Below are 17781 nucleotides of genomic sequence, written 5' to 3' on the forward strand. Positions count from 1 at the left end.
GGCTATCATCAAAACTTCCATTTAGTTCTCAATCTTTCACAGTATATCAATCATCTGTCATCCTCATTTGTATCCTAGCCAACTTATATACACTAATCAATATATATATATATATATACACATGCTATATTCTAATGTGTGTTCCATATCTCCACCAACCATATTAATTCTTTTCATTCCCATACCAATAAGATATATTTTCATCTTTTAACATGAGAATATTTTACCCAATAAAATTCTCTGTTAAAATATATAATTGTCCAAAATAATGACGATTGAGGAAAATATAATTTAAGCTTGCAAGGAAGGTATTGGTTTTAACCCTATGATGTTGTAATTGTAGAAAATATATATATATATATATATGTATTTATATGTAAATTTAAAGAATCAAATTTTGAATCAATATGTGAATAGAATCTAAATAAACTTGCATTAGTCTCATATTAGTTTATTACTAAAATCTCATGTTAGAACGTCCAAAATCTATCAAGCAGTTCATCATGGCAAGGAATTTGATTTTCTGTGAGATTGTTTATGGCTACTTCTGAAATATTTCTCTTTCTCCTACTTGATACTTTCATTATTAAATATATATAGAGTTGATACATGAGAACTCAACCTTGAGAAGTTACAGATGATATGTCATATTTTTTATATTCTATTTTTAAATCCAAGCAAATTCATGTTCATAATAAGAATTAAACTACTTAAATGACATAGAAATTATCAGTTGACGCTCATAATCAAATCAAGACTAATGTTACGAGTAGGCCAATCTCAGCTTCAACTACGGATAATTCCCTTCATTCTTCTAGAATTTGACGTAGTTCCTCAGGCCGACAAGGGACTGCAAGAACACCATTCTGTTCGAATCCATATTCTGCCTCAGCATCATCCAGCAACCTCATGAATGCAGGGTCAGAGAGGTAAGCTAACTCAATGACAAATCTCTGAGTTTCCTCGCCCTTGACAGCGAAAACTGTAAAACATCCTTCCTTAACATCATTTGGCACAACTGTGGTCACATCGAGCTCCTCAAAACACACAACATCATCGTCGAAAGCAGATTTCTTAGGAACCAAGATGGCGAGGCGCTTTTGCATTTTCTGAATCAATAGCCTTACCAGTTCTTCAACCTTTCTTTCTTTAATGTCATCTGGCAGAACTGTTGTCACTTCAAACTCTTCACCATTGAGAGCAGGTTTCTTCGCAGCTAAGATTGCATGGCCCTTCTGCAATATTTTATGAAAGAAAAGCCTAAACTTTTCTTCACCCTTGTCAACAAAAACCGTGAAAAATCTTTCCTTGCAATGATCTGGAATGGCTGTTTCAACTTCTAACTCTTCAAGGCACACATCATTTGCAGCAGCCTTCCTAAGTGCCAAGACAGCCAGACTCTTTTGCACTTTCTGAAACAATTCTCTAAACATTGCTAAAAAATTTGTTTTGCTTAATGTATAAGTCTCTAAGTGAAGATAGACGTAGAAACTTCTTTTGAGTACACGAAAATGGCAAAGTGCAGGCATGGTTATTTATACTCGGCTGTGAAGTGAAAGAAAGATGGTAATTTCCAGGAGTATTCCATGGTGGAGCCAGTTGCTTCTACTTTTACCAACACATCATTCAATGAATTCATATCATTTCACATGGATCTGGGAATCATCTAACACGGTTCGCCCAGAAACTTATCCATATCTAAAGGTCTATTTACATATATCCAGACAAATTTTGCCAATTATCTTCATCATATATATCCAGATGGCAAAAGATTTTTTGACATTTGTTCACCAGATCATGTGAAATGCGGGGTGTTTGATGTAACAGCTTTCCTTCCCTTAGCATTAATGATTATATACAAGGCACAAGTTCATTAGAACTCAAGTCAACTAGACTAGTATACAAGCCAACTAGTGTATACAGTTGAAGTTTTGTAATTCACCATGAGGAAGATTATGGTTAATTACTGACAGGAACATTTCTTAGACTACATGTTTTAATGTGATTGCTTTAATTTCCATAATCAAATGCTTGAGAACTTTGATACAAACTGAGGGGATATCTCCAGAACAATGTACAAATGATTATTATCAGAGGGACGCACCCATGAAAATGTTTTAGCAAAAGATATGAGAATGTCAAGATGATGAGATTTTTCAGATTCAGAACATGAGTTTACAATTTCCTAAACCTGTTTGTTTTTACATAGTTTAATAAGGATATTGGTGACTGAGTTTTCCTGAACCTTATGGTGAAAAGGTAGCTTGTTTTCACTTTAAAGATAATTTATCTGTTTCTTTCTATCTAGTATAAGAAACTTTTCTTCCTTTTCCACAGAAAACCCTAAGAAGATTCATGCAAGATAATATTTACTCGGATCACCATTCTAGATTGTCGTGGAACGACATTTTTCCTGTAAAAGATACCAGTATGAAACGTAAATGCTAATCATCTTTATGATAATTCCGTGAAAAATAAGCAGAAGTTTTAAAAGAAAAAAGAAAACATAAATTGATGATACATTGGACTGTAGCTGAAAATTAGTATTTTGTGCTCTAATTCAGACATGAAAAGGCAAAGATAGGTGATTAAGAGATTTAGCTCTTCATAGGCTGCATAGATGGATATGAACTTAATTTTTATCTCCTAGGCAATTCATAAAAAAGCAATTAATACTAGAACTAGAACTCCCTCATCTTTCAGGAAGGTAAAACAGCTATTTCATAATATGAAGCTGCAGATACAGGAAAGTGTTTCAATTCTCAACAATATATATATATATATATATATATTGAGAATTGAAACCCTGCACTGAAATCCTAGCCTATCTCTAAGGAGGAAACAACAGATTAGGTCATGTCTTTCCTGATAAAAACTATCCTCTAACAGAAACCTTCACCATAACTCCAACTACCCTGATATTCGGAAGCTCAAAGTAAGTACTAAAGATGAACAGAAGTCTGAGAATAACCAGCATAATTTGCTAATGAATCTGCTTCCTCCTGGTGAACCATTTGACTGTTTAATTTCATGCTAGATCTACATTTTCTTTAGATATTGGAGGGAGGGTATATCTTACATGTTTTCTCCATATAGCCAGACATATATATATATATATATATGTATATAGATATGTGCATGTTCAGAAACAAGTTCAGTTTATTACTTAATGAGACTGGCATTCAATAGTAAAGGTTTTAGGACGAACGAGAAACACTAAGGTGTTTTTATAGTAAATAAGTATCAACTGAAGTTACCAAATGAAGGAATTGTGTTCAAGTCTTTAATTTGTTTCTTTTCCCTCCGTTCTTCCCTCTCTTCTTTTTTCTCTTTTTTGATTTGCAGAAACATGCTACTCCTTCCTCATAAAATAAAGAATTTTTACTTCATATACGGATATTTGACAACTACATTTTAGAATATCCATTCATTTTCAAGAAAATTGAGGCATTCCACAATTCTTGCAACATAAAGTCTCACAGCATTTTGTTTCATAGTAAATTGTTTCAAATGTTAAGATTTTCTTTGAGCTTGTTTACGACATCGTCATTTATATTATCTTTTAATTCTATTGTAAGTAGAATAAAAACACATGGGAATAACTAACTCTTTAACGAACCCTTTCAGTACATGTTCATTATCCAGGAAAGATTCATTACATAAATAATCAAATCATTCTGAGAAAAGAATCAGTACATTTCCCTAGTGTGTTGTAGAATCTGCTGTAGTTGCTGAGGTCGACATGGAACTGCAAGCACTCCATTCTGTTTGAATCCATATTCCTCTTCAGCATCCTTAAGTAATCTCAAAAATGCAGGGTCAGATAGGAAACCTATTTCAATGACAAACCTCTGTATTTCATCACCCTTGACAGCAAAAACTGTAAAATAACCTTCCTTAACATCCTCCCTTGTCATTTCTGATTCCTTGTAACACTCCTCAGGTTTCTTGTGCACCAAGACTGCGAGACTCTTTTGCATTTTTCGGAAGAAAATCCTCAACCTCACTGAACTCATCTAGTTTCCTTTCCTATTAAACCACTAGCAGTAGTAGATGTTGGTGTATGAAGCAATGTGAAGACCAGGAAGATACATTTATACCAGGTTTCAAAGTAATTGAGGAAGACAAATTAAGCCGCGTAGTCCATGGTAGAGCCGTTGGTTGTTCTCTACCCTTTCAATGAATCAATATCACTTCACGCGGGTTTATCTACGTGGTATGGTACACGCTTCATCGTAAAACTTATCCATATTTTAAAGTCTTATCCACCATGTAGCCAAATCAAAATTTGTCTTATCTTCCCCATGTCTAGATGCCAAGATAACATACAGTGTACACTTTATTTCAAAAAAAAATGTCTAGACCTTTTGCCATTTGATGTAAGAGTGCTTATTCTGCTAACATCAGTTATATACATAGAAAAAGAAAATTCCATACCAGTAAGCAGAATCTAATTGAACCACAATAAACAGATCATGATTGACAATGCATAAGAAGATTGTAAGATTAAGTTTAGGCTGATGGTTACACCACAATTTCAATTATTAGAGATATAGTTTTATCAGGGAAAAAGATGTGTTTTAAGAGATTAGTACGGCATTCAGAACTCATATTTTTTTCCTTTTTTGCTACCAAAGAAAAAAGAACAAAAGCTACATAATATAGGCAGTTAAACGTGCCAAACAGTATCACAGATATCTAAATCCATATAGAGTTTTAGGGCTTCCAGAGCATGAAAGAGGTGGGCAGTCTCCTCCGTGCAGTGTGTCCATCTAGTAAGGCGATTAGCACATAAATTCGCTTCTAAAAAATTGAGAGAAATACGAATCTCCTGGTCACAGATGAGGTGATCCCTTATCTAGTTCTCAATCTGAGATGCAAACTGGTCAATCCTGTCAATACACTGGAGCACCTAATCACCTAATTCCTTTATTCTAACCCAACTTGAGACCCTCCAAAGGCAATGAACTCCGCATTCAACAGATGGTTACGCCCAATGTTACACATAAAGCCTACAAGCCAGCGCCCTTGGTTGTCACGAATGAGACCACCACCTGTAGTCTCCCTGGGGTCGCCCTCATCCTACTCAATTTAAGAGGTATCTAATTACCCTTATCAACTTTCTCTTCAATAATATGTTTTAATGGAATTACCGTTGATATTGATCTGCATAGTAGCAGTCCTAGTGCAACTCATTCAACTGTGTATCAACCTAAGAGGGAATTCCACCATAGATACAGTTTCCTCTATGAAACTCCAGCTCAAATGATCCATAGGCTATTTTCAAGTCCATTCAAAGTTCAAATTTGAATGGACTCTTTCTTCAACCAAGAACTTTTTCTTCAGTTCTAGAAATGCCAGAAATATATAATGTGAAAATTTTGAATAAATAGCAGTCAGTTGTCGTGGGAACTTATTTCTCTATGAAAGTATTGATCAATTTCTCACTTTATTTCCATACAGACGACCCTGCCTTCTTTCCATACTGAAATGTTTAGTATAAATTTGACTCATGATTAAATAAAAGCTAAAAGCATCTGCTTCATTATACTCACAGGTTTCAGGGAAACAAAAAATTGAGAAATAGATTTATTAGAATTTTCCAACAAATTGGTTATACGGGTTTTATTAATAAGAAGATTTCAATATGTTTTTTTCCGCAAACTAATTTTTTACATGCACACCAAGAGACAAGTTAATTGAACTGATAGTACATACAAATAAGAGACAGACAAGTTAGACCAGAAATAATTTAAGACAGTAGTGATGAAGGACAGGTTCCAGCAATTATTGATCTCTGAATTTTTTTCTTATTTATTTGGTCGACAGAATTATTAATGAAGGAAAGAAGCTATTTAGTGCAGGAACACAGACACAAGATTAGACTGTGACGCATATGAAGAAAAATGGTAAGTATTAAATTGAGCTGAGTTGATAAAAGAATAATGCTAATGCTAATTTTTACATACGATCAGCAGCTCAATTTTATTGCAGTTTTTATTTACCCTAATAAAAAAAAATTAAGAGAAGCATTAAAATATAATTTTATATTCAATTTTCTCAGTTGAAACTGAACATACCCTTTAAATCACTTCAATTGGTTAATAATCAAATTTATTTTTTTTTGTTTTTTTTCAATTTTAAAGCATTAGAAACTAAAACAATTAAAGAGATGGAAACTTATTTAATTACCAAGGGTTAACACTAACAACCTTTGAAGGCTTGTCAAATATGATAGCAAATGTTCAAGCCTTCAAGATCTTTAGGTAATTTGCAGAACAGTCAGAGTTCTTATGCCAGGCATCTACTTTCTCTTTACAGCTTTTATTGGCTGATAGAATTGTCTAAGAGAATCTTTCAGAAGTTTGAAATAAAAAACAAAAACCAGTTTATATTCTAAAAGATTTTTCCAATTATTACACTATATTTTTCAATCCAGACAATTTATGTTGTTGTGGGTCTCCACCACTCAAAACAGACAAGACTATCACATCAAACCAATCCATTACTAACCAAGGTATTTTGGAACGTAAGCTAGTAAAACAAATATTTGTAGAGAACCAGAGGGGTGGGTCAATGAGTTTTCTCACTAGTGTGGCAACTAATGATACTTATAGCATATGCATACATGTAACTAATGCTGCAGTGACTGAATACGTCTAAGTTCCACATTGCTCAAAATCAGACAATCCAAACTTTCCTAAACTGCAGTAGCTTTACTTTTCCTCTCTATTGCAGCTACAAACCCCTAGAGCAGAACACAGTTTGTGGTATTATTTCTTGTGTCAAAGAACTTTACAACAGTTAAAATATTTTATTCAGATGATATAATACTTTTGTAATAGAGTTGATAGTTGAGGAACATGATTTCAGCATTATTTCTCATAATATTTTCTCTTAAAAAAAAGGAAAAGACAATTCAGCACAAGGAGAGGACATAAATTAAGAAATCTCTTCTTAAACAAAAATGCAATCACCAATCAGATTATACTATCCAATCAGGGTATATCTGAACAGTGGAAAGAGATTAAACAATGAAAAGGTAGGAAACCTAAAAGATGAATAGATCTTAGCAAAGGAAAATGGTTAGGGAAGGGAAGAAAGAACAACCTGAATGATAATAGAAATTTTTTCTTTTTCCAATTCTACCTACAATATCTGTAATATTCTCTCTCATACTGAAGGGAGAACTCTTTGAAGTTCATCCGGTTAACAAGGGATTGCAACAGCTCCCCCTTGACAGAACCCGAATTCTTCCTCAGCTTGCTTCAACAACCTCAAGAACTCTCGATTATTGAGATGACTCAATTTGATAACAAATTTTTTGGGTTCACTGCCCCCAGTTGCAACTACAACAAAGCGCCCTTGCCTCACCCCTTTTTGAACTTGCAGTCTAGCTTGCAAATTTTCAACAATCAACCTCAAAATTCCCATCCTTCCCTCTCTTAATCCCCCAAAAAGCAAAAATGACTACTTTTCATTGAAAATATTCCATGAGCACTACTAGTTCTATATACTACAAAATTTTTACCTTCTAAATACAATTTCCTCAACCTGTTTGATTTTACATAGTTTAACAAGGATATTGGTGACTGAGTTTTCCTAAACCTCATGGTAAAAAAGGTAGCCTGTTTTCCCTTTACAGATAATTTGTCTGTTTCTTTCCATTTAGTATCAGAAACTTTTCTTCCTTTTCTACAGAAAACCCTAAGAAGATTCATGCAAGATAATATTTACTCGGACCACCATTCTAGATTGTCAAGGAAACAACATTTTTACTGTAAAAGTTACCAGTATGAAAAGTAAATGTTAATCATCTTTATGATAATTCCCACGTGAAGAATAAGCAGAAGTTGTAAAAAAAAAAAAACATAAATTGATGATACATTAAACTGTAGCTGAAAATTAGCATTTTGTACTCTAATTCAGACTTGAAAAGGCAAAGATAAGTTATTAAGAGATTTAGCTCTTCATAGGCTGCATAGTTAGATATGAGCTTAATTTTTATCTCCTATGCAACTCATAAAAAAGTTATTAATACTAGAACTAGAACTCCCTCATCTTTCAGAAAGGTAAAAACAGCTATTTCATAATATGAAGCTGCAGATACAGGAAAAGTGTATACGATTATGTAGTTGAGAATTGAAAACCGACACTGAAATTCTAGCTTATCTCTGAGGAGCAAACAACAGATAAGGTCATGTCTTTCCTGATAAAAACTATCCTCTAACGAAAACCTTCACTATAACTCCAACTACCCTAATATTAGGAAGCTCAAAGAAAGTACTAAGATGAACAGAAGTCTAAGAATAAACAGCATAATTTGCTAATGGATCTGATTCCTTCTGGTAAACCATTTGACTGTTCAATTATATGCTAGATTTACATTTTCTTTAGATATTGGAGAGTATATGTTACATGTTTTTGCCCTATAGACAGATATTATATGCATATATGCACATTTTCAGACACAAGTTCAGTTTATTACTTAATGAGACTGGCATACAAAAGTAAAGGTTTTAGGATGAACAAGAAACACTAAGGTTATTTTATAGTAAATAAGTATCGACTGAAGTTACCAGATGAATGAATTATGTTTTAAGTCTTTAATTTGTTTCTTTCCCCTACCGTTCTTCCCTCTCTCTTTTTTTTATTTGCAGAAACATGCTACTCCTTCCTCAATAAATGAATTTTTGCTTCATATGCCAATATTTGGTTACTATATCATTTCAAGAAAATGGAGGGATTCCACATTCCTTGCTTCTAAGCAGTTTGGTTCATAGGAAATTATATCAAATGTTAAGATTTTCTGTGACCTTGTTTATGATATCCTCATTCATATTTTCTTATCTTTTATTCTATTGTAAGTAAAATAAAAACACACGGGAATAACTAACTCTATAACGAACCCTTCTATTACTTGTTCATTATCCAGGCAAGATTTGTTACATAAAGAATCAAATCATTCTGAGAATAAAATCAGTACATTTCCCTACTGTGTTGTAGAATCTGCTGTAGTTGCTGAGGTCGACATGGAACTGCAAGCACTCCATTCTGTTCAAATCCATATTCCTCTTCAGCATCCTTAAGTAATCTCAAAAATGCCGGTTCAGATAGGTAATCTAATTCAATGACAAACCTCTGTATTTCATCACCCTTGACAGCAAAAACTGTAAAATGACTTTCCTTAATATCCTCCCTTGTCATATCTGATTCCTCATAACACTCCACAGGTTTCTTGTGTGCCAGGACTGCGAGACCCTTTTGCATTTTTCGGAAGAAAATCCTCAACATCATTAAACTCATCTTGTTTCCTTTCCTATATAATCACTAGTAGTAGTAGATGTTGGTGTATGAAGCAATCTGAAGAGCTGGAATGGAAATTTATACTAGGCTTCGGAGTAATTGAGGAAGACAAATTAAGCCGAGTAATCCGTGGTGGAGCCATTGCTAGTTCTCTAGCCTCGAGCAACATATTGTTCAATGGATCAATATCATTTCACGCGGGTTAATCAATGTGATATAGTACACGCTTCATCATGAAACTTATCTATATTCTAAAGTCTTATCCACCATGTAGCCAAATCAAATTTTGTCTTGATCTTCCCCATATCTAGATGCCAAGATATTTTGCTCTTTGATGTAAGAGCGCTTATTCTGCTAGCATTAGTTATTTACGTAGAAAAAGAAAATTCCATACCAGTAATCAGAATATAATTGAACCACAATAAGGAGATCATGGTTGACAATACAGCAGAAGCTTATAAGATTAGTTTCGGCTGATGGTTACACCACAATTTCAACTATTAGAGACATAGTTTTATCAGGGAAAAATATGTGTTTTCAGAGATTAGTACAGCATTCAGAATTTATTTATTATTTTTCTTTTTTTTTTGCTATCAAAGGGAAAAGAACAAAGGGTACGTAACATAGGCAATTAAACATGTCCAAACAGTGTCACAGATATCAAGATCTACATAGAGTTTTGAGGGCTTCCAGAGCCTAAGAAAGGTGGGCAATATCCTTCATTTGGTGCGTCCATCTAATAAGGCTATTAGTGCATAAATTTGCAAAATGTGAGAAATATGAACCTCCTGGTTATGGATGAAAAGATCCCTTATCTGTTTCTCAATCTAAGATACAGATGTCAATACACTAGAGCATCTGTGGGAAGGCAATCGAATTGACTTTGATAATTAGTTTCCTAATTCCCAATCCAACTTAAGAACCTCCAAAGCAGCAATAAACTTATCATTCAACAGATGGTTCCATCCAATGTTGCACATAAAACCTATAAGCCAGCGTCCTTAGTTGTCACGAATGAGACCACCACCCATAGTCGCCCTCATCCCACTCAATTTAAGAGGTCTAGAACTACCCTTATCAACTTTCTCCCCAATAATATGTCCTAGCCTTTATTCCTCCTCAATAAGATAAAAGTATTGGTCAATTTTCCACTTTATTTCCATATAGATGACCCTGTGTTGTTTCCATATTGGAAGTTTTCGTATGGTTTCAATAATATTATTGAATGGGTAGTACGTAAATGTAAAAGACAGACAAGTTAGAGCAGAAATAATTTAAGACAATGATAAAGAACAAGCTCCAGTAATTATTGATCTCTGAATTTCATATTATTTATTCATTTATTTGGACTTTATGGCATTGAGCATGTGAGACAGAATTATTAATGAATGAAAAAGGCTGTTGGTGCAGGCAAGCAGACACAAGATCAGAATGTGAAGAAAAATGTTGAGTATAAAAGTGTGTTGAGGTGATAAAAGAATAATGCTTATTTTGACATATGAATCATTGGTTTAATTTTATTGTTGATAGTTAAGCGAGAACAAATTATATGTAAATTTTCATTTAGACCTACCAAAATATTGACAAAAACATTATAATGTAACTAAGTCATATTCAATTTTTTCGTTTCAATCACTTCAATTGGTTAATAATCAAATTCAATTTTTCAATTATAAAATATTAGACATCAAACCTATAGAAAACAAAAAGGAAAACTTACTGCTACTTAATACTACCCTTTGAAGAGTTGTCAAACGTGGTAGCACATGTTCAAGACTTTAAGATCTACTACTAGTAATTTGCAAAACAGTTCAGGTCTCTTATGCTAAACATCTACTTTCTCTTTACAGCTTTTATTTGCTAACATAATTGTCGGAAAAATATCTTTTAGAAGTTTAAATTAAAAAACAAAATCATAAAAACTAGTTTATATTCTAAAAGATTTTTCCAATAATCACACTATCTTTTTCAATCCAAACAATTTATGCTGTTGTGGGTCTTCACCACTCAAAACAGACAATGCTATCACATTTCTTTATCCATCAAACCAATCCTTTGCCAACCAAGGAATTCTGGAACATATAACACCTTCAAATATTCATGACATAAGCTAGTAAATTTCAACCCAACCCAGTTTTTTACCATAATCGACAAAAAAAGGAAAGTCATAGATGATTAATCATCTGAAAATTTTTAATCTTGTCTACCTCATTACAAATATTTGCTAGAGAACCAGAGGGGTCAATGAGTTTTCTCACTTGTGTGGCAACTAATGATACCTATAGCTATATGCATATATGTAACTAATGCTGCAGTGACTGAACGAGTCTAAGTTCCACTGTGCTCAAAATCTGACAATCCAAAATTTCCTAAAACTGTAAAATATACAGATACTGCAGTAGCTTTACTTTTCCTCTCTGTTTCGGCTAAAAAACCCTAGAGCAGAACACAAGTTGTGGTACTATTGCAGTCAGGAATGTTTCGTTATTTCTAGTGTTAAAGAACTCTACAACAGTCAAAAATATCTTCTTCAACTGATATATACTTTCGTTCAACAGTTGAGAGTTGAGGAACATGATTTCAGCATTATTCCTCATCATATCTTTTTTTTTTAGACAATGCAACACAAAGACAGAATATAATTCAGAAATGTCTTCTTAAAAAAGAAATCCAATCATCAATTAGATTATACTATCCAATCAGAGTATATATGAACAGTGGACAGAGACTAAACAATTAAAAGGTAGGAAACCTAAAAGATGAATAGATCTCAGCAAAGGAAATGATTAGGGAAGGGGAGAAAGAACAACCTGAATGAACAATAAACAGCAAAGATAACAGTCATTTCTTCCCCTATTCTACCAACTACATCTGTAATTGTCTCTCTTAAACTCAAGTGAGAACTCTTTGAAGTTCATCTGGTTGGCAAGGGATAGCAAGAGCTCCCCCCTGACAGAACCCAAACTCGTCCTCAGCTTGCTTCAACAACCTTAAGAACTCTGGATTGTGGAGATGACCCAATTTGACCACAAATTTTTTGGGTTCACAACCCTCAGTTGCAACAACAACAAAGTGCCCTTGCCTCACCCCTTTTTGAACTTGCAGTCTAGCTTGCAACTTTTCAACAATCAACCTCAAAATTCCCATCCTTCCCTTCCTCAATCATTCAAAAAGCAAAAATTATCACTTTTGGTTGACAATGTTCCATGAGTACTACTAGTTTTATATACTACAAGATTTTTACCTTCTAACTAAAGATAATAGATGGGATAAACTCCAAATGCTGGAAAATAAACCATTGCATGTGGCTCTTCATTGGTCATCATTATAGTTGCATCCCCTTTTTTGGTTAGATTTGAGTTGTATCTTTGATATTCCACTTTCCAATACCGGCATTTATGGGTCTACAAGAACGCTTTATACATAAGACAGGACAAGTTAGTGCCTAATGATAAAAGGTTCCAAGCTCTTCTTCCAGAAATTCCAAATCATCAACATTCATTCTAAAAAAGTTACAAAAGTTCAGGACAAACAAGATATGAGTGGGTCGATGATCCTTATTGTTAATCCATAGTGATCCAAGAGCAAGGATTGAAAAGAAATTAAAGCCTGATTAGGCATACCTAATCATAAAAGTGGGTTTGATCACTGAAACCAAAGGATAAATTACCAGTACTAATAGTATCCATATGAAACTACATGTGAAGAAGCTGATAAATTATCATCAAATTGAGAAACCAGTAGTTGAATTGCAAGTCTGCATACAAATTTAGAAAGAAACAAAACTTTATCTAGTTCTTCCTCAGGCTAAGATCATCTTCAACTTCGATTGATATTACCAGCAACTTCAGGCTTGGAGATGTTTTCTACTAAGCAGTCGCTATCTATGCATGTGGGTACAGAGATCATCTTGTTACTTACTGATTGCCACTGCATGCATGCATGTGACATGGTAGGTACAACAACAATCACATGGAAAGCAAAAGCTGAGCATGCACGGCAACAAAACAATTGAAAGGAGAAACAAACTGCCGTATCACTACTTTATACCATGATATACAGCATTTTACATAACAGTTGTATTTTTTTCCCCGAAAGTTTTCAGAAACTGTATTTTCTGAAAGTTAATCCCTTCTTTCCAATCAAGAGCATTATAAAATTGGGATTTTTTGATAATGCCAAAAGCTAGTTCTTAATTAACCCAACAGAAAGAACTATAAGAGACATCTTATCATTTTATGATCATTACCAGTGTTGTAAACCAACAGTTGTTATGCCGCCAAATTATTACACATTCATCATTGGAAGCAGAAGTTCCTACTCCCTGATAACTACATAGCAATTATCTAAGAAAGTCAAGCATTCACTAGAAAAACAAACAAACAAATAAACAGACTCAAGCAAAATTTTAAGTGACTCAATGACCTTCCAGAGTTACTTCTCATAATTAGATCACAGTGCAAAATGGGACTTATACAACCAACTCACTGTGGTTGAGTTGCTAATGTCCCTCCTCATTACCATGAGGTAGAGGTTCAAAACCTCACAAGCTCCATTGGGCTATCCAAAAACAAAAAAGTGGAACTCATATACAGAAACTGACATTATGCGTGCTGCATCTCTACCTTTTTTTCCTTTTTGCAAAAGATGAATAAATGCTAGAGAAGCAATCAGAGTAGTGATTTGACTGAATGTAACCATAGGAATATATCATTGTGGAACAATGGTCTGAGCTCGTAATTACTATTTAGACCACGAGTCTGTAACAACCCACCATCAGCACAAGGATCCAATAACTCTATGAATAGAATGAAAGTCAACCTCCCCTACATTAACTTCTTAGATATCAAATTAAAGATTTTTTTATTAACTACTTGAAGTTGGGACCATAACCCGACTTGGCCACCAACTTCGTGGTGTGCAGCTTCACTTTAAAGGTAAATTGTTAAACTAGGTAAAAGTTTCTAGGACCACAAAACGATTATAATAGGTTCTGTTGACATGAATACTTTGACTAAATAATTATAGTATTTTTTTAATATAATTCTTATTATTAATTTTTTATAATTATTTAGAATCTCTATTCTAAGAAAAATTACTTTATTTGCATCTAACATTTTTTATACATATATGAATTATCTGCAACACTAAAAATATAGTAAAAATAAAGTAAATATATTTTTTTTTCTAAATTTCTACTTGGTATCAGAATAAAAATAAGAATATTTTTAGAATTTTACTTCAGGATTTTTTTTCAAACCCTAAAATCTTCTCACCATCCAACGGAGTCTTCACTTCACCGGCAGCCGACCGCCCTATTCTGGTGACATACTCCACCCTACCCGATCCCTATGCTCCGGCCATAACCCGCTGTTCGCGCGCCTTCCTCACGCACAGCCTCTGTTTGATGTGTTTCTCTTTTCTGGCCGCACCCACTGTTCTCGATTTTTTGTTCACGCACGGCCGATTTACGCTACTTCTTCGCGTACGGCCGTCTGGTTCGTGACGTCCTCTGTTCCGCCCGCTAATACTACAAATCCCGACGTTTCTTCGATCTGATTTCGCGCACCAGAAGCTCAACACAGCCTTCTGATTTCGCGCACTACATTTTGCGCGCAAGACAGACTGCTCAGGATCAAGCCACGCGATCCCTCGCACCAGCAGATCCTCTTCACGCGGCCGCGCGCGATCTGTGTCTTTTTGGGCCGTGTGACCACGTCTGGCCGAGTACCAACCGGTCTGCTCATTTTTTTGCCATATCCAGTCATGATTTGGTATCCCGCGGCGCGTGCCTGCCTCTGTCTCAGGCTCCAGACTTGTCTCTCTCGGATCCGGCTCTGGTTCTTCTGTCTTGCCAGACATACTTGTCTCTGGTGATCTCCTCTGGTCTCGCAGCATTTTTTGGTCTCCATTGGTGTTGGAATATTTCTTGGCATCCTTCGGATTTTTTTCTCCCTTCTTTAAATTAGCAGTTGGGTATTGTTATTTCTCTATAGGAACGTCAAAAATGGTAAATTCAGGTGCCGTTTCTCCCCCTACTATTTTCAATTCTAATGCTCACGTACCGTTTCTCTCCCTACTATTTTCAATTCTAATCCTTGAATTATATACTTTAAAACCAACATATACACGATAAACTCTTCTAAAAATTTTATGACCTATTTTTTTCGTACTCAACAGAAAAATATGTCACCGATGGATCATATAGTCTTATATTTAAAATAGGTTCTATTAATTATATTTCGATCGTTCCACAGACTTCAGTTGTTTATGTATCTAGTTTTTCAAACAATTTCTTATTCATTAGTGCCCTTAATAGAGATATTAACTATAAAATTGAATTTTTATTTTTAATAATTGTGTCCTTCAAAATTTTCAAACAGAAAAGACGATTGGCACTAGTAGATTGCAGGATAGCTTATATGTCTTGAATAGAAGTCGAAACGTCATTGGGAATCAAGCTGCCTTCGAAGATATGAATGTCAATAGGAAAATCCTACAGTTGCATCGACGATTAGGACATCCTTCTTTCTTTACTCTAGAAAAATTATATTTCATATTGTTTAAAAGAACTTCAATAGATTCCTTATTTTGTAATTCATATGAGTTATTTAAACGTAGCAAGAGTTCATATCATGTGAGTAACTATAGAAGTTCTACCCCTTTTATAACCATTCACTCTAATATTTGAGGACTTACTCAGAATACATTTTTATCTGAAAATAGATGGTTTGTTACTCAAAAGTGATGTGTTCCTATGCTTTCAGTCAATTCATAGAATGGTATGTACACAGTTTGATGCTCAAATTAAAATTCTAAGAATAGACAACGGTACAGAATATATGGATGGTAGATTCTGTGCCTACTTGGAGTCTAATGGGATAATTCACCAGACAAGTTGTGCCTACACTAGTGAATAGAATGGAATTGCTAAAAGAAAAAATAGACACATATTGAAGGTAGCTTTGTCACTAATGTTCACAATTAATCTACCTAAAAGTTATTGCAGAGATGCAATTCTTTCAGCTGTCTATCTTATTAATAGAATGTCTTTGCGAGTTCTTAATTTTAGAAGTCCTCTGGAGGTTTTGCAATTTACAAATTCTTATACTATTCTCCCCAAAGTGTTTGGATTTGTTTGCTTTGTCCATGCTAGAAATGTGAGTAAACTAAAACTAAAATCTCTCAAATGTGTATTTGTTGAATATTCTCCTACTCAAAAGGGTTACAAGTATTATCATCTGCCATCTAGAAAATATTTTGTGACTATGAATGCTACTTTTAGAGAATTTAAACTATACTTCAACTTTATCCCAAGTCCTCTTAAGGGGAGAGTGAAATGAAGAGGTGATATCCATTTTGATCACTCTTGACAGTCATATTCAGATGGAGAATTTCATGTCAGAAGATCATATTCAAGAAGAAAATGCTCGACGACTGGATAAACTGGACTTGAAGAGGTATTCAAGGAAAAATAAGACAGAAAAAGTCATCATGCAGTCTATCCAATCAAGAATCTTCTTCAATTCCAAAAGATATCGGTGAATCATCTTTGCCTTGTGAATTATCTGATAAACTTATTGCTATTAGAAAATGAGTTAAAAATTTTACTAAACATCCTATAACTCTCTATGTCCCTCCTATAGAGCTTTTGTCTTATCTATTTTCTCTGTGTCTATTCCACATTATTATAGAGAAGCTCTAAGATATCCCAAATGGAAGGAAGTGATGATTGTAAAAATGAAAACATTTGCAAAAAATGAAACATAGGAACTTGTTTCAACTCTATAAGAAAAGAAAATGATTGGTTATAAATGGATGTTCAATGTAAAACACAAAGCAGATGGTTCAATTGAAATATACAAAGCTACACTAGTGGCTAAAGGGTATTCTCAGACGTATTGTGACATTCCAGATGCTAATTAAGGCAAATGGATGTAAGATACAGATTCAAAATGACGAGTGCATGATAAAATTTAAGCAATGGAACAAACTTATTACAAATTTCTTACAAATACATATATATAAGTTCCAATTACATACATATAATTGAGACCTGAAGTGACTACAAAATACAAAAGAATGTCACCTTTTTCACTATACTATTGGACTCATTAGAGTGCGGGAACAATCATGCACTCAAATTTTGTAGATCACGGGATCCTCATAAACTTCCAATGATAAGTCAGCCTGCAATTCCTCATTTTCTTCCTCATCTACGGGTAGATGGAAAGAATGAGTTTCATATGCTTAGTATGATTTTAAAAGTGAATTATTTTAACTTACAGCATATCTTTTAACCTCCTCATAAACCGATCTTACATTATAAAAGTGAATTATTTTAACTTACAGCATACCTTTTAGCCTCCTCGTAGACCAATTTTACATTATAAAAATAATTTATTTATTATGAATATAGTACATTAATATGAACAAATCAAACAAATATCATGTCAGATAATATAGAAAATCAAA

The 17781-nt window shown here is 34.0% G+C and overlaps 1 protein-coding gene and 3 long non-coding RNA genes across 5 annotated transcripts; 2 read left to right on the forward strand and 2 right to left on the reverse strand.

Annotated features, from left to right (window-relative positions):
- Positions 1 to 531: 531 nt before the first annotated feature.
- Positions 532 to 2604, reverse strand: LOC148240477 (uncharacterized). Its single transcript, XM_088209988.1, has one exon. The coding sequence runs from the start codon at positions 1527 to 1529 to the stop codon at positions 807 to 809; it is 723 nt and encodes a 240-aa protein (XP_088066114.1). The 5' UTR covers positions 1530 to 2604; the 3' UTR covers positions 532 to 806.
- A 1822-nt stretch (positions 2605 to 4426) lies between these two features.
- On the forward strand, positions 4427 to 9523 carry LOC148240478 (uncharacterized). 2 transcript variants are annotated; one of them, XR_015813871.1, is made up of 4 exons: positions 4427 to 5098; positions 5830 to 5909; positions 9007 to 9117; positions 9234 to 9523. It is a non-coding gene; the product is annotated as an uncharacterized LOC148240478 (long non-coding RNA). The 2 variants fall into 2 exon arrangements; XR_015813872.1 differs by lacking the exon at positions 4427 to 5098 and having other exon boundaries at positions 5107 to 5909.
- Positions 9524 to 12106: 2583 nt separating this feature from the next.
- LOC148240479 (uncharacterized) lies at positions 12107 to 14538 on the reverse strand. The gene is made up of 2 exons (XR_015813873.1): positions 12551 to 14538; positions 12107 to 12459 (listed from the first exon to the last, which is right to left on the reverse strand). It is a non-coding gene; the product is annotated as an uncharacterized LOC148240479 (long non-coding RNA).
- A 646-nt stretch (positions 14539 to 15184) lies between these two features.
- Positions 15185 to 16050, forward strand: LOC148240480 (uncharacterized). The gene is made up of 2 exons (XR_015813870.1): positions 15185 to 15326; positions 15690 to 16050. It is a non-coding gene; the product is annotated as an uncharacterized LOC148240480 (long non-coding RNA).
- Positions 16051 to 17781: the final 1731 nt, after the last annotated feature.

This window comes from Carica papaya, chromosome 8, assembly GCF_054855325.1.
Source record: "Carica papaya isolate Zhongbai chromosome 8, ASM5485532v1, whole genome shotgun sequence".
NCBI classification, from domain to species: domain Eukaryota; kingdom Viridiplantae; phylum Streptophyta; class Magnoliopsida; order Brassicales; family Caricaceae; genus Carica; species Carica papaya.

Bases quoted from the DNA above. Each gene is read 5' to 3' on its own strand.
- LOC148240477 (XM_088209988.1), bottom strand. From the start codon at position 1,529: ATGCCTGCACTTTGCCATTTTCGTGTACTCAAAAGAAGTTTCTACGTC.